Source organism: Felis catus, chromosome E2 (genome assembly GCF_018350175.1).
Source record: "Felis catus isolate Fca126 chromosome E2, F.catus_Fca126_mat1.0, whole genome shotgun sequence".
Taxonomy (NCBI): domain Eukaryota; kingdom Metazoa; phylum Chordata; class Mammalia; order Carnivora; family Felidae; genus Felis; species Felis catus.
The window spans coordinates 12978332-12999734 of record NC_058382.1 but is presented as its reverse complement, the minus strand read 5'-3'; the positions used below and the strand labels follow the sequence as shown (position 1 = coordinate 12999734).

The 21403-nt window shown below is 51.4% G+C and overlaps 1 protein-coding gene across 6 annotated transcripts in view; it reads left to right on the top strand.

Annotated features, from left to right (window-relative positions):
• LOC101083636 (sodium/potassium-transporting ATPase subunit alpha-3) overlaps positions 1-21403 on the top strand; it is an 82393-nt gene that overhangs the window by 29294 nt on the left and 31696 nt on the right. For 3 of the 6 annotated variants that reach the window (XM_045047210.1, XM_045047209.1, XM_045047213.1), the window contains 5 exons: positions 8146-8274; positions 9535-9648; positions 9845-9954; positions 10345-10518; positions 20611-20776. In XM_045047210.1, coding sequence (XP_044903145.1) covers positions 8146-8274; positions 9535-9648; positions 9845-9954; positions 10345-10518; positions 20611-20776 — 693 coding nt within the window. Of the gene's footprint in view, positions 1-8145; positions 8275-9531; positions 9649-9844; positions 9955-10344; positions 10519-20610; positions 20777-21403 lie in introns of all 6 variants that reach the window. The other 3 variants (XM_045047212.1, XM_023245927.2, XM_045047211.1) reach the window with 2 other exon arrangements.

Below are 21403 nucleotides of genomic sequence, written 5' to 3'. Positions count from 1 at the left end.
TGATGTGATCTCATTTGTTTCTGCTTTATTTGTTGAGGTAAAATTCATATCATGTAAAATGAACCACGTTAACGTGTATAACTCAGCGGCATTTAGTATATTCACAATGTTGTACAACCACCACCTCTACCTAGTGTGAAACATTTTTGTGACCCCCAGAGAAAACCCCATACCCATGGAGCAGTCGGCTCCCATTCCCCCTTTCCCCAGCTCCCAACAACCACCAGTCTGCTAACCCCTGCCACCAATCTCTCTGTCTCCCTGGATTTACTTATTCTAAATATTTCATGTAAATGGAGTCATCCAATATGTGGCCTTTTTTGTGTGGCTTCTTTCACTCAGCGTCACGTGTTCAAGGTTCACCCATGTTGTAGCATGGATCAGGACCATATTCCTGTGTAGGGCTGAATAATGTTCCATTGTACGGACGTATGACCTTAATTTTCGAATCATTTAAAAATGATCACTCCGGCTGCTCTCTTGAGAAAGAGCGTAATGGGAGAAGAGTAGACCCAGGATGGTCCATTTAGAAGTCCACTGGAGGGTTCAGAAGGCAGAAAGAAGGTGGCTTATACTCCAGTGCTGGCCATGTTGGGTGTGCTCACAAGGGAAAGAGTCAAGGGTGACTGCGGGATGTGGCCTAAGCAGCCGGGTGGGTGGTGAGTCTGGTTTCCCCCATGGGGAGGACATGGGAGGAGCTGTTTGGTGGATTTGGGGAAATAAGAGTTGTCTCTGGGCATGGGTTGTTAGAGGTGACTCTCTGAAATTCAAGAGGAGAAATACGGATTTCATTGTGCAGCTGAGCATGAATTATTTAACTCATCCCCTGTTTGGGTGGTTTCCAGTTTTTGCTAGTGTAGACAATGCCACCATCAACTGGGCTGTGGATCTGTGGGTGTCTTCCTGGAGGATAAACTCCAAACAGCGGAAGCGCCGGGTCAGAGAGCGTGAACGATGTCGTTTAAGCGGAGACTGCCAGATGGATGTTCGAAAACGTTCCGCCAATTTGTATTCCTACCAGAAGTGCACGAGAATGTCAGATTTCCCACACTTTTGCCAACAAGAGGTATTATCAATCTTTAAAAACAACAACAACAACAAAAAAAAAAAAACAAAAAACCTCTGCCGATCAGAAAGGCCAAAAATAATACCTAAATGTTTCAACCTAAACAGAGTGTTACATAGCTGTATACTAATCCCCATGTGGAGAGACTGTGATTTGGCGAAGCATTTTTTTTTTTTTTTGTATTTAGTGGTTTTCAGGTATTTTTATTTGTCTTTATGCACCCAAGCACGGTCTGCATTGCAGCTGATTAGAACTGATTCTCTGAATAGAATGACTAGGTAAAAGAGGAGGTCCCTTCGTATGGCTTTTGTTCTATATTATCCAGCCGCTTTCCGGAAAAGCTTACAGCAGTTTCTATACAGGCTCCCCCTCCCACAGAGGGTTGTGATTGGCTTTTAGATAGACAACCCCCACCCCTGCCCTGCTGCTTGCTGTCATTTTAATTAATTAATTAAAGTTTTTAACGTTTATTACTTTTGAGAGAGAAAGAGCGAGCTGTGTGAGCCGGGGAGGGGCAGAGAGAGGGAGACACAGAATCCGAAGCAGGCTCCAGGCTCTGAGCCGTCAGCACAGAGCCTGGCGCGGGGCTCGAACTCACAAACTGCGAGATCATGACCTGAGCCGAAGTCAGACCCTTAACCGACTGAGCCACTCAGGTGTCCCCCACCATCATTTTTATAGATGGCGGATCACTTTGATTTTTCCTGGTGGACCGCAGCAGGCCTTATGTGGTCAGGTGATAGATGGAGTCTGAGCCAAGCTCCGCTCAGAATGGGTCCGATAGGTCCTCAGACCCACCCTGTGTTTTCCGTGGTCCCACTCGTATAATTGCAGCCAGCGGAATCCCACACTGGCTCGCTGACCCATGGAGTCGGGGCCGTTACCGTAAAAGAACCGAGCGGAAGCCCCTAGAATTCCCCGTCCTTCCCAGGATAGTAATCCAAAAGCAATTCTACGTCCTTTGGGGGAATTGCAGAGATTAGTGCCGCCATTAACGGCTTGAAAGAAGCAGAGGTAGTGATCTCATCCCCAGTCAACTGGCCGGTTCGGCCTGTGCGGAAGGCAGATGGATCTTGGACAAGGACTGTGGATTATTGTAAATGTAATCAGGCGGTGACTCCGATTGCGGTGGCCGGACCAAATTAAGTAGCTTTGCTGGAGGAAGTCAACACAGCCCTTGGCAGCTGGTCTGAGCTACTGACCTGGCAAATGCTTTTTTTCTCCATAACGCTTTCCGAGGTCCACCAGGAGTCTTCAGTCTTGCCTCCGGGTGATACCTGTTTCCTTGCTTTCTGCCATCACATAGGCCACAGAGAACTTGATGTTGACAGTGCACCCGGGGTCACGCTGGTCCGCTCCACTGGCAACATTACACCGATCAGATCTCGTGAGCAGGAAATCGCATTTAAGGGGGTTGGCAGTCAACGTGCCGTTGACATCAGCCGGTCAGGATCCAATCTGGAGACAAAAATAGCACCAGGTACTTGAATGGAATCCCAACAGCTACTTGAACAGAGAGGATCTGGTGTAAAGAATTGTTACCTGAATGTAAAGTTGTTAACCAGATAACTGGAAGGGTAGAAAGCGAACTAAGGGGTCACAGGGTGGCAGGAAGCAGCCACCGTCCTGAGGGCCTAAGGGGACAGGGGAAGAAGTTGGAAAGATTAACACTTAGAAACTCAGACAAAGGGCCCCACGGAGCTGAAACTCGGACTTCTGAGGAGGGGGTGCTGTTTGTCTGGTACTGGTGACGTCGGGTGGGGCTTGGGGATTTGGGGACAAGTTGTGTGCTGGTTCAGCCCATTTACTAGAAACCCACACGGCTTTTCATTTTGAGGGAGGCCCAGAGCACGCGAAGACCGCTGCAGGTGCCAGCTGTGTGCAAGCTGATCTACCACCTGGGCCTGATGACCCAGCAGATCAGGGACGCGCAGAGTGCTGGTGGCAGATAGGGACACTGGCACCTGGAGGTGACTCACGGTGCAGACCTCTGGGGTTTGGGAGCGGATTGTGCCCTCTTCTGCAGATTAACTGTTCTCCTTTTGAGAAAGTGCTCGTTAGTGGGCCCTCCTCGAGGCTGAACGGTGCGTGACCCTGCGGCCCGAGTGCTCTCGTGACCTGGCTGTCGTCATTTCTGCATCAGTCAGGGTCCTCCCAGGACACAGGTTGTCCCAGAGAGTCATTCACTAGGAACCAAGTTGTTAACTAGGTAACCACGAGGGTAAAAGTTGAATTCCAAGGCAGGCCTCAGCAAACTTTTTCCTGTCAAGGGCCAGGTAGGAAGTCTTTTTGGCTTTCAGACCATACTGTCACAACTACTCAACTCTTGTGCCGGATGGAAAGCAGTCATAGGCAATAAATACCTAAACAGTTGGGCCTGGGGGTGTTCCAATAAAACTTTATTCACAAAATCAGGCAGATGGACCGGACTTGGCCTGAGGGCCGCAGTTTGCACACCCTTGCTCTCCAGGTGTCATGGAGGTTGCAAGGCGGGAAATGGCTGCTTCCCTAGTTCTGAAGGAACTCTTCTTTAGAGAGAAGAACCGAAACTGCTGGAAGCTTAAGAGGCAGGTGCTTGCTGGCTGGCGCTGGCTTCCCCGAATGGGGCTTGGTGAGGCCGGTGAGGCCGGTTCTACAAATGCAGGGAAGCCACAAACTGGATTAAATGCTGCCCTGGTAGGATCCACTGAGAGCAAGCCCAAAGGAGCAGGCGGGTCCCTTCTTCCTCCAGCCTTGCAGCGTCCCGCTATCGCCCCCTATTGGCAGAGTCTGACAGAGAGCTGATGGCAAAACAGCCGGGATAGAGGGCTTTTGGGGCTGGGGGACAATCACGAATGCTTTGGTTGGTTGGCCTGTGGGCATTTAGACAGCCCTATCTATCCCATCATTTCTACAGGTGGCTCATCCTTTGGATTTCTCCGGATTTCATTCCAGAGATTAAATGTCAGGGTCCCCTTGTGGAGGAAAATCTTCTTTAGGAAATCAGTGACTATGCTAGGAAATTGAGGGTGAGGAGGAAGAGGTAGGAAAGGGGGTTCCAAAGGCTCTGAGAGGACCTTAGAAGGAGCTTGCAGTTTAAGGATGGGTCTGTCCTCCAGAGTGAAACCCAGATCTGACCACCTAGCCCCACCCCAAGTATCTCCACGGACTTCCTTAGCCCCCAAGACGCCCACTTCCACTCTCGCCCCTGTGGTCTGTTCTCACGGTGACCAGATCACGTCATCCGCCTGCTCACACCCTCGATGCAACGTCCTCTGTTGCCCTTGGAGTAGCATCCAGCCCCCATCCCATGCCTGCCCGGCCCAGCAGGGCTCTGTTCCCTGCTCTGCTGCATTGCCGGCCCCTCCCAGGGGCTCTGGCCACCCTGGACACTGCAAGTCCCTTCCCATCTCGGGGGCTATGTGTGCTTGTCCCTCAGCCTGGAACTCTCTCCCTGGTTCTTCTCGGGCCTCGCCCCACACTTCCTCCACGTTTGTACTCCAGACCTCCCCGCAGTGGGGAGTGCATCCCAACCAGCGTCTCCCAGCAGGCTCGATCACGTTGCCCTGCTTTGTCTTCCTAGCACCTGACATTATCGGTTTACATTCACCGCTGGATTCCCAAAGCTGGAATCGTGCTTGGTCGGTGGTGGGTGTTCTGCAAACATTTGCCAAGTAGGCAAATGAATGGATGGACAGACAGAATGGGCAGCGTGGCTGCCCCGGGGGGTACACGGAGCAAGATGGCAGGTGTCTAAGTCTGTGCTCCTGTCACGGGATACCACAGATGGGGTGGCTTGTAAACAGCAGACATGTATTTCTGTCAGTTTGGGAGGCTGAGCAGTCCTAGATCAAGGTGCTGGCGGAGTTGATGTCTGGTGAGGGCCCTCTTCCTGGCTCATAGCCATCTTGCGGTGCCTCGTATGGTGGAAGGGGCGAGGGAGCTCTCTGGATGGAATGGGATAAGGGCACTGACTCCACCCTCGTGCCCCCCTCACCTCCTAAAAGCCCCACCTCCTCACACCATCATGTTAGGGGTTAAGATTTCAACATGCGAATCTGTGGGGGGAACACAAACATTCAATATATAGCAGGGGGTGAGGCTGGTGAGGTAGTGAGGGGCTGGGTGGGGCAGGGCCTCAGGGGCCCGGGTGAGGAGTTTAGATGGCAGAGGAAGGAGAATGAGAGTTGTTGCTGGGTTTAAGCAGGACTGCTGTGACCAGGCTGTAGTTTCTGGGGTCCCTTGAGCCTTTGGCTGGACTTTCCAGTCCTGAGATGCTGGCATCTGGGCAGGAGGAGGGAAGCGATTCCAGAGGTGTTAGGGGAGCAGAATCAGGACAGCTTGGGACAGAAGTGAGGGGTGGGGGGTGTGAAGGGGACCCCAGGCAGAAGCTTGGGACCACGCTGGGGACAGGGTGGGGGCCGAGTTTGCTGTGTGTTCACAAGAAGTTCAAGGACCTGCTCACTCTAGTCATTTGCAAAGCACCCATCGCCTGAGCTCCCTGGGACCAGAGAGGAGTTGCACACCTGGACCCTGTCCTGAGATGCCCCCGGCCATGGAGGGTGGGGACAGCGGACAGGTGACACTCCAGGGAGGGGGACCAGTTCTGAATCCTGGGGTCAGCCACATCCAGGTACTTACCCTTACTATGTCTCTGTTTCTTCAATGGTGGGAAGGACAGGGTCCCTCTGGGGACTATTCTGGGGAGGGGACGCCCCAAAATGGTGGCCATGGGGTACGTGCTGTGTAAGTGTGAGCCTTTAGACCCATGTGCGGCTCCATGAAACACGGAAGGAGAGCTATCTCTGCTTGGGAGGCTCTGGGAGGCTCCCTGAGGAGGGGTGACATTCCCAGGCTCTCAGCAGAGGAGACAACGATGCATCCAGCTGGCCCTGCTTTTGCAGGTTTGGTAGCAGAAGCCGAAAAGCAAACAGATCTTTTCCAAACTGAGCTCAATGCTGTGATAGATCAAGGGGGGCCTGGCATGTGGGGAGCCCATAGAAGGTGCCGCAGAGGAGGGAGGGAGCAAGGGGACCCTGTAGGAGTGGGTGGGTCCAGTTCTGCAGGGCAGAGTGGGGTGCCTCGGGCGGAGGAAGTGGTGTATTCAGGGATGCAGAGGCCAGAGAGCAGCTGGCGCGAGAGGGAGCCAGAGGCCCAGGGATATGGTGGGAACTTTAGCAGCCCTGGGTGCCGTCCAGAGAGGCGAGGCTTGGCCAAGCTCCAACAGTATTTGTTGGGAAGCTCCGTGTAGGTTGTGCCTAACCAGATAGGCAAGGAGCTTGTAATTTAGTAGGAAAGACAGTCCGTTAATAAGCAAATGGCAGGGTCATCTTCACTAGTGCTAAGCAGGATATAGAGCAGGGTAATGGGGACACCTGGGTGGCTCAGTCGGTTAAGCGTCCAACTTCCACTCGGGTCATGATCTCATGGTTCGTGGGTTCAAGTCCGAGTCAGGCTGTGCACTGATAGGGCACAGCCTGCTTCAGATCCTCTGTCTCTCTCTGTCCCTTCTCTGCGTGCTCAATCTGTCTTTCTCTCTCTAAAATAAATAAACATTAAAAAAAAAAAAAAAAAACCAGGGTAATGGGTAATATGAGAAAGAGGACCCGGGGTGGAGGTGAGTGCAATCTGGATGCCACTATGGGGAGGGCTGAAAGAGTGAGGTATGAACTAAGCCTCGAATATTGAGGAAGAGCTACAGAGCACATGCAAAGGCCCTGAGGAGGGGAATGAAACTGCATTTTGAAGAACAAAAGGCAGCCATTGTAGCTGGAACCCAGTGGGTGAGGGGAAAGGGCATGAGGTAAGGCCAGCATGCAGGTGGGTCTCACATCACCTGGGGCCTCTTGGCTGGAAAAGGGCTTTATTTTAGGTGCAGTGTGAAGCCACCCAAGAGTTTTAAATAGGACTTTCCCTTTGGACTGTGGTATTCTTTTTTCTTTTTTTTTTAATTTGTTGAACATTTATTTATTATTGAGAGATGGAGAGAGATGGAGCATGAGCATGGGAGGGGCAGAGAAGGGGGGAGACACAGAATCGGAATGTGAGCTGTCAGCACGGAGCTCAACACGGGGCTCGAACTCACAAACCGCAAGATCATGACCTGAGCCGAAGTCAGACGCCTAACCGACGGAGCCACCCAGGCACCCCTTGGACTGTGGTGTTCTGAGTGGTGGCTGGGGGGCTGGTGAGCTGGCTAATGAGGTTGTCAGGAGAGACACATCGATGGTGGGGGCCTGGAGGGGGGGATGGACAGATCTGAGTTGTGTTTTGCAGCAGAACCACTGCTCTTGCTGCTAGAGGAGATGTGGAGAATTCGGGAAAGGGAAGGAGCAGGTTTGGCCTTGGTGTGAGCCTTAGGTGAGGTCTCCAAGTGGGTGAGGAGGCTAGTGAGCAGAGCAAGGGATGGGACAGAAAGGAGCTGGGAGCCCGTTGGGGAGGAAGTGGGGTCCTGGCACCTGACCCAGGGACCACCAGTGCCCTCCTGAGCTCATCCGAGAAGCCACTGCCTCCTGCCTTCTGAAATGGAGACTCGGGCCCCCCGTGGAGGGCCCTCCCAGGGCACACCTCCCACGGGCCCCTATAAGTAATAGGATTCCTGTGTGAGCTGATGTTGTTCCTGGCAGTTCACATATTAGTCAGAAGAGTGGCAAGTGCATAAGGAGGGGCAAAATGCTCCTTACTGTCCCCATCGAGGAATTCCCCCAATCCAGCCAGGTTTGGGGCCCCTGCCACACTTCGCCGCCTCTGGATTCTGCTCTGGGGCTGTGCCCTCTCCCTGCCCTCAAGTCACCCTGAGGCTGGTGCCATCTCCCTCCCCGCCCCAGTTCTGTCCAGACCTGTATTACCTCGTGTGTGCCCAGTCTCAGCCCCTCCTGGGTGAGTGTGTGTCTCCTCCTGGGCCAGTCTCCTGGGACCTCTGCTCTTATTTCAGCCCTGCGGGTGGTCTCTGCTCGAATTTGGAGTCAATTCTGGGGCCCGGTTGAGGCCTGGGGGAGAGTCAGTATGCCTGGAAGGGATATCCTGGGAGCCGGGTCCCAATCCCAGGACCAGGAGAGCCGTGTGAGACATCTTGCCCAACCCTCATCCCCATTTTGCAGATGAGCAAACTGAGGCCCCGAGAAGTGGAAGCCCCTGCCCGAGGTCACCCAGCGAACTCAGGGCAGAGCCGGGGCTCCCCATTCCCGCACCGGGCCCTTCCCAGCGCCCTGCCTTGCCTGCTCCGTCATGTATGTACGCATGTGAGGGCCGCGTGTGCCAGTGTGTGCCCCGCGCCTCCCGGGGAGGCCCTTCCGCTGTGTGTCTCCGCCCCTCCCCGCACTGTGGACAGGGCATGAGTCTGTCCGCCTGCACCTGTGTGGGTGGTGCGTCCCTGGGTCAGCCTGTGTCTTAGCACGTGTGTGTGGACGTGGTGTGGTGTGCACACATCAGTGTTGGCAGAGACACGACCGTGCACAGTGCTCACGGGTGCCATGCGTGTGTATGTCTGTGTGGCGGGGAGGGTGTGCGGAGCGCTGGGTTTTTTCCCAGTCTTGTGTCCAGCCCACAGCTGAAGGCCGGCCGAGTCCTCTTGAGCTGGAGCAAAGTGAGCCTTTTGGATCAGGGTTTCTGGATGTGCCAGCCAGACCCTAACCCAAACCCTTCTGTGCGTCCCACCCCACCCGCTCCCCACCCTCGCCACCTCAGACCCGGACCCCTGGCGCCCCTCCCCCACTCGAAACCACGTGCAGCTCCCCCCAGGGTCATTCCCTCCGTCGAGCTGGGCGCTGGTCCTGTGTCTGGGGGGCGCCTTCATGCACACGCGTAGGTCGCCAGTGCCTGCCGGTGGCAGGAGAGTAGAGGTCCCACCTCTGCGTTAAGGTCCCCAGCTCCTGCCTTTGCTGACTGGTACCTTTGCCTCTCTGAGACTCAGTTTCTCCATCTGTAAGATGGGGCTAGCAGTGGCCCTCTGGCAGCTGTTGGAAGGAGGATTCAAGGTAATCTATAGAAAGTGTCACCTAGTGTGGAGCCTGGTGCAGAGCCAGTACATAGTACGTGCTCCGAGTTGTTGACTCTGAAGACAGAAGTGGAAACCAAGGCCTGACAAGGGCCCTGAACGGGTCGCCATCCGGGCGTCTCAACACCAATGCCAGGCTGTCTCCAGGACCTGGGTGGTGGGGGAGGTGGGAGATATGCGGGTCGGTGGGGGGTGTTGTTAAAGCCAGGCCTTAGCAATGAACGTGACAGGATGGGGAGGGGCGGCTGGGCCGGGAAGGGCCTCGGGAGCCTCTTCCGGCAGACGTGAGATGACAGGGTTCCAGTTTGGGGCCCAAGGTGCCATTCTGGACCTGGTGTAGGCTCCTGGCCCCTCGTCTTCATCCTTTCTCTTTGCCGGTCTCTCAGCTTCTGCTGATCTCTCTCTCGAGAGCTCTCTCGGGGCGTTTCTCCCTAACTGCCCGTCTGTCTCCCTGGCCCACCCCTCTGCCCCCGCCCTGCTTCCCCTCCAGCAGAAGGCAGACCTGGCTGTGGCCGCATTCACCATCACAGCCGAGCGGGAGAAGGTCATCGACTTCTCCAAACCCTTCATGACCCTGGGGATCAGCATCCTCTACCGAGTGCACATGGTAGGGCTCCCCTGGAGACGCGGAGGCTGTGGGGCAGGAGCCTGGTGGTGGGCACGACACCTGTGTCCCCGAGGGCAGCAGAGGCTGCGGGCTGGACCTTGATGGGCCACTCGGGCTCATGGGCGCCTGGCGAGGCGGGGGCTGGGGACGCAGCTGAGGTCAGGGCGGCTCCGGGCCTCACTCCCTCCCCCCACAGGGCCGCAAGCCTGGCTACTTCTCCTTCCTGGACCCCTTCTCCCCTGCCGTGTGGCTCTTCATGCTTCTCGCCTACCTGGCCGTCAGCTGCGTCCTGTTCCTGGCCGCCAGGTGAGTCCACGCCAGGTGCTGCCCGTGAAAAGGAGGCGGGGAAGAGGCGTGGGCTGGGGCCTCCATGACTGACCTGCACATTCTGTCTGGGCCTCTCCCCTTCCCCCCACTTCCATTCTCTCTCTGTCTCTCTCTTTCTCCCTCTGTGTCTCTCTATACATCTCTTTCTGCCTTTTCTGTGTGTGTCTCTCTCTGTGTTTCTTTCTTCCTCTTCCCTCTGTGTGTATCTCTTTCTGTTTCTCTCTGTCTCTCTTTTCCCTCCTTTTTCTCACTGTCTCCCCCCCCCCCCCATCTCTTCACATCATGGTGTCTTTGTCGCTTTCCTCTGTTTCTCTCCTTTTTTTCTCCACCTTGGCTCCATCCACCCCTCGCCCCCATGTCTCTTCGCAGGCTGAGCCCCTACGAGTGGTATAACCCACACCCGTGCCTGCGGGCACGCCCCCACATCCTGGAGAACCAGTACACGTTGGGCAACAGCCTCTGGTTCCCTGTAGGGGGCTTCATGCAACAAGGCTCGGAGATCATGCCCCGGGCGCTGTCCACACGCTGCGTCAGCGGAGTCTGGTAAGAGGCCTTCTGTCTGTCCCAACCTGGGTGGGGAGGGCCCCTTCCAAGCCTGGGAGGATTCTGGTCCCCCTCCGGCAACTGTGTGGCGGGGAATGGGGTGGAGAGAGCTGAGCCCCAGCTCTGCCCGCTACTAGCCGTGTGACCTTGCGTAGGCCACATCTTCTCTCCATGCCTCAGTCTCCTCATCTGAAAACTGGGGGTAAAATCCCCATGCCACAGGATTCAGTTGGGCTGTTGCAGAAAAGTACTTCTTCTGACGTGAGAATTATAATTGGAACAGCATACGCATGGCTATTGCTGACTCGTACACGCGCAGGCAGTCACAGAGACTTGGGGCAGCCTGCCCAGTCCAGGGACACATACTCCTTGGGGAGTCCCTTGGGGACTCCAGTAACCTGGACAGAGCCTATTTAGCCCCCATCACAAGCTCCAAGAAGTCACATGTCAGAGACCAGACACTGTCAACCTGTGTCTGGACCATGGTTTTTTAAATGTCTCTTTATTTTTGAAAGAGAGAGAGAGCCGGGGAAGGGCAGAAAGAGAGAGGGAGACACAGAATCCGAAGCAGACTCCAGGCTCCGAGCTGTCAGCACAGAGCCTGACACGGGGCTTGAACTCACAAGCTCATGACCTGAGCTGAAGTTGGACATTTAACTGACTGAGCCACCCAGGTTTTTTAAACATTTGAATTAGTTAGCAACATTTAAAAATTGGGCAAATCCACTCACAAATCCAGACTTCTCACTCTTCTTGAAAATTCAGGAGCACCGGTTAGGCCAGCATCTTCCTGGTCTTATGCATGAGAGGGCTGAGACCGCGTACTCCTCCCGAGGCAGGGCCAGGCCGAGCAGGCTCTCTCCCCGGGGCCACTCACCCCGGTGCCACCTGAGCCCAGCCTCCTCCCCAGGCCCTTCTGGAAGAGCATTTCTTCCTCCCCTCCTCCCTGTCAGTTAGAATTCACGCATCGACAGTCATTCACCAGATGCTTCTCAGGCCCCTCCTTGTGCCAGGCACTCAGGTGAAGAATCCGGCCTCGAGAGGCAGAGGAACCCAGAATAAATAGCTAAGCAAAGAAACAGACACAGGAACGTCCCATTTTGTTCCAGGAACAAGTGAATCCCAAAGACATTGTCTCATTCAAAACTTGTTCCCGACTAACCTTTAATGGGTGTAGGTTTTTCTGTCCCAACTGAGTGGGACGAACTACCACAGAGCAAGTTGTCGGCAGTTCGCTTGGCCCACTGTCTTTGACCCTTTTGGGTCTCGATGACATTTTTTGGGAATGGCATCATTTCAAGTGTTACATACCCTGTATTAGTTTCCGATCGCTGCTGCAACAGGTTACACAGGCTTAGTGGCTTCAAACAACATAAACCCATAAACATCATATGGGTCTGGAGGTGAGAAATCGGAAATCTCACTGGGCTGAAGTACAGGTTTGGGCAGGGCTGGGTCCTTCTGGAGGCCCAGGGCAGAATCCATTTCTTTGCCTGTTTCAGCTTTTAGAAGCCACCTGTACTCCTTGGTTTGTGGCCTCTTTCTCTGTCTTTAAAGCCAGTAGCATTGCATCCTCGTTATCTCTCTCTCTGGCTCTAACCTCCTTCTTCCACTTATAAGAACTCTTGTGATACCACTGGGCCCACCCAGATAATCCAGGAGAATCTCCCCTAACTCACATTCCTTAACTTGATCATTTCTGCAAAGATCTTTTTACCCTATAAGGGGACAATAACTCATGAGTTCCAGGGTTTAGGATGTAGACATCTCTGGGGGTGGGGTGAGAGGAGGAGCTTTCTTCTGCCTCCCACATACCCCACCTGCAACCTACCAACATTGTCAATGTCACATACGTATCAACATGCATGCAAACTACTAAATGAAACAAACAGGGCACAGTGAGAGAGAACAGCAGGGAACGTGGTCACTCCGGGAAGCCCCTTTGAGGAGGGGACACCTAGGCTGAGTCCTAAAGGCTAAAACAGAGGTGTCCACGCCCAGGAGAGGGAGGAACATTCCAGACAGGCCAGAGACCTGATGTGACAGAGACAGCCACATCCTCAGGCCAGGTGGCGGACCGGTGACCTCCTCTCTGCAGGCCGTCCCTTCTGCTCCTGGGTCAGGGACCTCTTCAGCTGGGCGTTCTCTGCCTGTACCCATCACCGTCACCCTGGAAGCTCCCAGTCACGCCCCCTCTCACTGGAGACTTTGACCCCAAGCTCACTCTCGTCTTCACTCTCAGCCCTCCCACACATTCGCTCGGTGAGTGGATGTTTCAACAGATGTTTGTTAGTTTTCAAATGTGACCCCAGCACGGTGACTCGGCAGTCCGGGGCCAATATCCTAGGGGACTTGGTTGCCGGAGGGCCCTGAACCCACCTCCTGAGCCCCTCATCTTCAGTGTGCATTGGGGTCCCAGCCTCCTACGGCCACACCCAAGGCCTCGTCATCATTCAGGACAGCTCTGCCTCAAAACCAATGTGTGTGTGTGTTTTCTTTTATCAATTAATTAATTAATTAATTATTTTGAGAGAGAGCGTGTGTGGGGGAAGGGCAGAGAGAGAGGGGGGACAGAGGATACAGAGTGGGCTCCACAATGACCGCACAGAGCCCGATGTGGGGCTCGAACTACAAGGTCATGACCTGAGCCAAAGTCAGACACTCAAATGACTGAGCCACCCAGGTGCCCTTCAAAATCCATGTTTTTGAGATTATGCCTGACCTCAGCCCCATCCTCTCGGGCTCCCCCTTGGTCACTCTCGCAAAGTAGTCGTTGGGGCTCCCTCTTTCCTGTTCCCTGAACCCTGCGTACTTTCAGGTCCATCCACCTCAGGTAGGCTCCTAGGCCGTGTCTTCAGCCACTCTTTTGCTGTTTTCCTCAACTCCTCCTCAAGGCGTCCTGTCCTCAGAGTCCTCCTGGCAACCTCAGATCTAGGCAGCAGCTTGGCTCTCCCTCCCCTGGCCCCACCAGGGTCGCATAGGACCCCCTTACTGACGCATCCAGTACATGCATATAGGCCACCCTCCTTCTAGAAACTCCTTGCTTCCAGGCTGTAGTGGCCCTCTGGTTCCCTCCTCCCGCTTTGGATCCTCTGTTTCATTTCGCAGGGGCGGCGGGGGGGGGGTGGTGGTGACCACCCTCGCCGTCTCTCACAAGGAGCTCCTCATTCCACACCAGTGATGTGACAGTGCCTGCAGACCCAGTGCCCTCATTTTACGACAAACATTTTGTAACATCTGCTTTCCTACCCTGATGAAATTCAAGGGTAATATATCTCCTTACACACCTACGTACACATGTGATTTGAAACAAATCGGTAATACGCGCCCTAATTGCAACACAAAGGGGGGAAAGGGGAGTGATCTATGATAGAGTAATAGGATAGTGATGCATAAATGCTTGGGCGGGGCTGGGCTAGAAGACAGAACGCGGGAGTCAGGTGGCTGCATTCGCTTGTAATGGGTACATTGGAAATTACGAGAAGGGAGACCATTTAATAGCATCATGTGGACACCTGAGACTTGACGATTTGAGCTATTCGGTAAATGAGTGTGTTTGCACAAACACAAATCACCATGCACGTGGCGATTTACTAACACAACCGTTCCAAGAGTCTTGTTTCGGTGACTCAGATACCGTGAGCAGGGCTGCTGTGTCAGAGGCCTGAGCTCCAAACCGGTGAGGGGTTCTTGGCAAACTTTCAAACACAAGAACATCTGGTTGTTCCTCAATCTAAACAATGCATGCGTTTCTAGAAATTTCGGTTTCTGTTATAACCATGCAGACATTTTTTTGGCTGTTGTCTACCAAGGAGTGAGAGTCAGAGAGTCGGGTACTGGATTTTCCCTGTTGTTTAGACTGGACTGCATTGCTGGACACCTGCCCCCACCCTACAACACCAGGAGCCACTAGGGTGCCCAACACCTAACCACGCGTCTTCCTCAGACGCCTCCCAGGGGGCTCTCCACTCTGTACGCTCCGAGGCCTTCTCATCCAGCCCTGGTTCCCCTTGCATTTTGTAACTGATGCTTACCAAGTCCTCACCTCCAGACCCTCCCCATGTGTGCTCTACAGGCATCCCCAAAATAGCTTGTCCAAAATGGAGTGCACATCCTTGCTTCCAATTCAGGCTCCCCATCTGTGTCCCCCTGCTCTGTCCCAGTGAGCGCCACCCCACCCCTGCCCAGTCATTATCACCAGTCAGCCATGCTGTATCCTTGGGGTCAAGGTGGTACCTGCTATGTATTAGGCACTGAACAGTTTTGTCTTGAATGAATGACATTGGCCCTTGCAGTGGGTTTGAAGGGACTTGGTTTCTGGAGAGTTGTGTCAGACCCCGGGTCTTTGCATGTCAGGTTTTGATTTTCTTTTGCGGGAGGCTGTATTATTCATCCCTCTGTCCTCTATTCCACCCCCACCCCAGGGCCTAGCACAGCGCTGTACATGTGTGCTCAGCAGAGGTTAGCTGCTGTGTTTGTTACTATCTGCTGGAGGGGGTGAGTGGGTCTGGGAGGCTCTCCCTGTCTTCATGCCCCACAGATCTGGACTATCTGCAGGGAACCCGGCCACGCTCACCTGCCAGGCAGGAGGCCAGAAAGGGTCAGGGTAAGACAAGTGGTTGCTCTTGGGCTCCATAGCAAGGCCAGTGGGTGCCTCTTCTCCCAAGTCACCAAGATAGTGAGCGCACACACGCACGGTGCTCCTTCTGTGTCAGATGTGGCTCACTCTTCCCACAGCCCTGTGAGGGGCAGCCTGTGACTGTCTTAGCTCACAGGTGAGTCCAAAGTCACACAGCTAGGCAGTGATAGAACCAGGATTTGTGGATTTTCCAGAGATCTTTCTGTTATTGATTTCTTGTTCAGTTCCGTTGTGGTCAGAATATTCTCTGTAGGATTTTCATCCTTTGAAATTTATTGAGACTTGTTTCATGGCTCAGCATATGGTCTATCCTGGTAAGTGTTCTGTGTGCATTTGCATAGAACGTGCTGTCAGTGGGCGCAGTGTGCTATAAATGGCAATTAGGGCCAGTAGGTTGATAGCGTTGTTCAAGGCTTCTATATCCATACCGATTTTCTGTCTGCCTGTTCTATCAATTATTGAGAGAGGGGTGTTGCAATCTCCACCTGTAATTGTGGAGAAATCGTGTCTATTTCTCTTTTCAGTTCTAACAGTTTTTGCTTCATGAATGTTGAAGCTCTGTAATTAGGTACATAAATGTTTAGGATTGTTATGTTGTCTTGATTAATTGATCCCTTTGTCATTGTATAATGCCCTCTCTTTATTCCTGGTAATATGCCTGCTGTGAAGTTACGTGTATTTGATATTAACATAGCTACCCCAGCTTCTTCGTGCTTAGTGTTGGTGTAGCATAGCTTTTCCCATCCCTTCACTTCCAACCTACCTGGATCATTGTATGTATGTATGTATGTATGTATGTATGTATGTATGTATGTATGTATATTTTTTAGGGGGAGAGAGAGAGGGCACATGAGTGGGGGAGGGGGAGAGGGAAAGTGAGAGAAAGAGAGAATTCTAAGCAGACTCTGCACTGTCATTACAGAGCCTAATGCAGGGCTCAAACCCACAAACCATGAGATCATGACCTGAGCTGAAATCAAGAGTCAGACTCTTCACTGACTGAGCCACCCAGATGCCCCAGATCATTATATTTAAAGTGGTTTCTTTTTTTTTTTTTTTGTTCAGTTTATTTATATTTGAGAGAGAGTGAGCCAGCAGGTGCCTGGGTACACACAGCAGAGGAGGGGCAGAGAGAGAGAAACAGAGAGAGAGAGAAAATCCCAAGCAGGCTCCACACTTAGCACAAAGCCCGATGAGAGGCTTAATCCCACGAACCACAATATCATGATCTGAGCTGAAATCAAGAGTCAGATGGGGCTCCGGGGAGGCTCAGTAGGTTAAGCATCCAACTTCGGCTCAGGTCATGATCTCGCAGTTTGTGGGTTCGAGCCCCTCTGAGCTGTTTGCACAGAGCCTGGAGCCTGCTTCGGACTCTGTGTCTCCTCTCTCTGCCCCTCCCATGCTCATGCTCTGTCTCTCTCTGTCTCTCAATAATAAATAAATGTTAAAAAAAAAAAAAAAAAAGAGCCAGACGCTTATCCCACTGAACCACCCAGGCACCCCTAAAGTGAGTTTCTTATAGGCAGCATGTACTTAGGTCTTGGAGCAGGGGTTGGCAAACTTTGTCAGTATTAGGCCAAATAGTATATAGTTTAGGCTTTGTTGGCCATCCGGTCTCTGTCACAACTAATCAGCTCTGACTGTATTGTGAAAGCAGCCATAGACGATACATAAATGAATGAGTGTGGCTGTGTTCCAATAAAACTTTATTTATGGACATTGACACTGAAAATAGAATTTTATATTTCACGTGTCTTGAAGTAATACTCTTCAATTTCTTTTTAAACATTTAAAAATGTGAAAACCATTCTTAGCCTGCGGGCTGGACAAAAGCTGATAGCAAGACAGATTTGGCCTGTGGGCCATCGTTTGCCAGCCCTTGGTTGGGACCATTTACCTTTCATGTAGTTACTGTGACGGTTGGGTTTAAATCTGCCAACTTGCTATTTATTTGTAATTTGTTCCATCTCTTTTGATTCCTTTTTCCCTCTTTTCCTACCTTCTTTTGGATTTATTGAGATATTTAGGATTCTGTTTCATGTCTACCATTGAAGCATACTTCAATAGCATACTTCTTTTTAAATTTTTCTTAGTAGCTGCTTTGGGTTTACGATATGCATCTTTAATTGATTACAAAATACTTTCAAGTAACATTGTACGACTTCACATAAGATGGAGATCCTTATGACAGTATGCTCCCATCTCTCCCCCTATCCTTTGAGCTACTCTTGTCATATAGATTACTTCTACTTGTCTTACGAGCCCCATAATATATTAGGAGTGTATGTGTGTGTATTTGCTTAAACAGTAAATGTCTTTTTTTTAATGTTTATTTATTTATTTAAAAAATTGTTAACTTTTATTCATTTTTGAGAGACACAGGGAGACAGAGCATGAGCAGGACAGGGGCAGAGAGAGAGGGAGACACAGAATCCAAAGCAGGCTCCAGGCTCTGAGCTGTCAGCACAGAGCCCGGTGCGGGGCTCAAACTCACAAACTGCGAGATCATGACCTGAGTTGAAGTCGGAGACCTAACTGAACTACCTGGGCACCCCTGGAACTTGCAAGTCTTGATTTTGGGTTTGTGAGTTTGAGCCCCACATTGGGTGTAGAGATTACTTAAAAATAAAATCTTTTAAAAAATAAAGAGGGGGTGCCTGGGTGGCTCAGTCAGTTAAGCGTCTGACTTAGGCTCAGGTCATGATCTCATGGTTCGTGGACTTGATCCCCATGTCAGGTTCTGTGCTGACAGCTCAGAGCCTGGAGCCTGCTTCGGATTCTGTGTCTCCCTCTCTCTCCGCCTCTCCCCTGCTCACAATCTGTCTCTTTCTCTCTCAAAAGTAAATAAACATTTAAAATTTTTTAAATAAAAAAAAAATACCAGATATACAAAGGTACAGGAAACTGTGAGAGAGAAGTCACTCATTTGAAACAGACCCAGAACTGGCAGGATGATGGAACTAGCAGATGAGGGTATTAAAGAGCTGTTATAGATATATTCAGAATGCTCAAGGATATAAAGAAAAACCTGAGTGTAATGCAGAGAGAAATATAAAAAAGGAGCAAGTGGAACTTGTAGAGATGAAATATACAACATTTGAATGGGAAATTTTACTGGAATGGTTTATACAGATCAGACACTGCAGCAGAAGAGAAAAGAGAATTGGAAGACAGCAATAGAATAGAATAGACAGAATAGAATCCAAATGGAATTCACAGTGGGAAAAATGACTGACAATGGGCACAAAGTCTAAGTGGCCTGAGGAATAAAATAGCAAGTGGTCTTACATAAGTGATTGAAGTTCCATAAGGAGAGGAGAAAAAGGGAGTAACAGGAAAAAAAAAAATATTTGAAAAAGTAATGGTGAAAACTTTTTCAAATTTGATGAGAATTATAAACTTGCAGATCTAAGAAACTCTATAAAACCCATGTAGGATAAACACACATACACACAAAGCACTTCAAGGCGCATTATAATCAACTGCTGAAAACCCGTGATAAAGAGAGAGTCTTCATGCAGCCAGAAGGTGGGGGGCGGGGGGGGGGGGCGGACGACACATGCAAGAATCAAATAACAGTGACAACAGACTTCTTGTCAGAGAGTATGCAAGCCAGGAGACAATGCACAAATGTGCTGAAAGGGAAAAACAACCTGTCAATCTAGTATTCTATATCCATCAAAAAGATCCTTCAAAGATCCACTAACAAATGTTTCATACAAACAAAAGCTGGGAGAATTAATTGCCAGCAGGCCTGCGCTTCAAGAAATGTTATTTTGGGGACGGGGGTGCCTGGATGGCTCAGTCAGAAAAGTGTGCAACTCTTAATCTTGGGTTGTGAGTTCGAGCCCCACGTTGGGTATGGAAATTACTTAAAAATAAAATCTTTCTGGGGCGCCTGCATGGGTCAGTCAGTTAAGCTCCCCACTTCGGCTCAGGTCATGATCTCATGGTTGGTGAGTTCGAGCCCCTGTCGGGCTCTGTGCTGACAGCTCAGAGCCTGGAGCCTGCTTCGGATTCAGTGTCTCCTTCTCTCTTTGCCCCTCCCCACTCACACTCTGTCTCTGTCTCTCAAAAAATAAATAAATGTTTAAAAATTTTTTAAATGAAAATGAAATCTTTTTTAAAAGCAAAGGAAATTATGGGAAGTCCTTCAGGTAAAAGTTCTTCCATCTAATGCTAGATGGAAACTTGGATGCACATGGAGAACAAAGAATACCAGAAATAGTAGATGTGTGGGTAAATATAAAAGACATATTCCTCATTTTAAAAAATCTCTTCATTAAAAAAAATTTTTTATGTTTATTTCTGAGAGAGACAGAGTGTGAGTGGGGGAGGGGCAGAGAGAGAGGGAGACACAGAATCCCAAGCAGACTCCAGGCTCTGAGCTGTCAGCACAAAGCCCCACCCAGGGCTCAAGCTCACAAACCGTGAGATCATGACCTGAGCCGAAGTCAGTTGCTTAATCAACTGAGCCACCCAGGCACCCCTATCTGGTAATTTTTTATTGGATAACAGACATTTTGGATTTTACATTGTTTTACATTGTTGAATGTATTACTTTAAAGAGTCTTGGACGTTCTCTGGCGGGCAGTTAAATTCCTTGTGGATAATTTTGATCCTTTCCAGGCCTGTTTTTTAAAGCTGTTAGAGATCTGGCATAGTCTTTATTCTAGGGCTGACTTAACTCTATTTGTAATATGTTGTCCTTTGGGGTCTCTCTGAATGTCTCATCTGTTCGGTCAGATCTCGCTCCTCAGGCTGGAGAGATCTCAAAAGGTTCCCAGCCCTGTGCAAACCCTGGGAATTGTTCTGTCTTTGAAAGCGGTTCTTCTCTGGCCCCTTAGAGTTCCACCCTATGTGTACACAGATTGATATTCAGCCAAAGACTCAAGGGGACTCTGTGCGCATTTCTGGAATCCTTTCTCTCTGTGCAGCTCCCTCTTCTTAGGTTCCCTGTCCCACAAATTTTAGCCATCTTGGCCTCTCCGGTCTCCACCTCTGCAACTCCTGAGATTGCCAGACTGTTTGGGTTTCCCTTTCTGGCACCTCACTCTGTAAACTAAATTCAGCCAGACAGCCTGGGCAACGATAAGTCTCACTTCGTTGCTTTTTTTTCCTCAGGGATTACAGTCCTGTGATGCCTATTGTCCTACGTCTTTAAATAGTTTTCTATATTCTGTCTAATTTTCTAGTTGTTGATGGTGGGAGGGTATTTTCAGGATATCTTATTCTCTTAGATCTGAAAGTGGAAATCTCTGGAAGCAGTATTAAACCCAGGGAGTCTGGCTCTAGAATCGGTGCTTCCAGCCTTCCCACTAGTCAGCAGTCACTGAGCCTTCTAGATGCTGAGGTCATTAAGAGTGGCACCACCAACAGGGTGCATGGCCACAGTGGGAGGGTGGCCGGGGGCGAGGGCCTCCAGACTGTAGCTCGCTCCTTCTCCCCCTCAGGTGGGCCTTCACCTTGATCATCATCTCTTCCTACACGGCCAACCTGGCTGCCTTTCTCACCGTGCAGCGCATGGAGGTGCCCGTGGAGTCAGCTGATGACCTGGCAGACCAGACCAACATTGAGTATGGCACCATCCATGCTGGCTCCACCATGACCTTCTTTCAGGTGGGGGCCTTTGAAGTTGCCCAGGCTTGGTGTTGGTATCCCCATCGGGCATAGCTGCCCAGGGTGGGGCTGGGCAGGGCCTCCTGGGTCAGAGGGATTGATTGTCATGACAGTCAGGGAAGCTGAGAAGCAGAAGACACACTTGTGGGGTCACAGGGAGTGTCGCTGTCTGGCTGGAGAAACTGGACTTTCCCCCCAGGGAACAGAAGGGAGGCAGATATGGGATCTAATGTTGTATCAGTGCTAGATGGGCCAAATGGGGTCATGGAGGCTGCTAGAAGGGTCAGGCCTGGGAAAATGGGCCAGCAGAGAGGAAGGCAAGGCCCTTCAAGATGAAAGGTGTGCATCCCTGTGTATTATGGGGTGGTGGGAAAGAATCAAAGGAAAGCAAGCCCGGCAAGGAGGCTTGAGTGACCGTAGAGGCCCTAAATGCCAAGATAGGGCTGCGATTAGGACCTGGAAGTGGGGAGGTGGGAATAGTTACTGGGCAGGGGTGACCTGTTTAGAGCTGAAAGTTCCCTCTGGGGCAAACGGGTAGACTAATGGTCTGAGGGAGGCTGGAGCTGGGCAGGGGCCAGCGGTTGAAGCATGAAGGAGAGGAGGTCTCGCTGGTGGGTCGTGGGACCA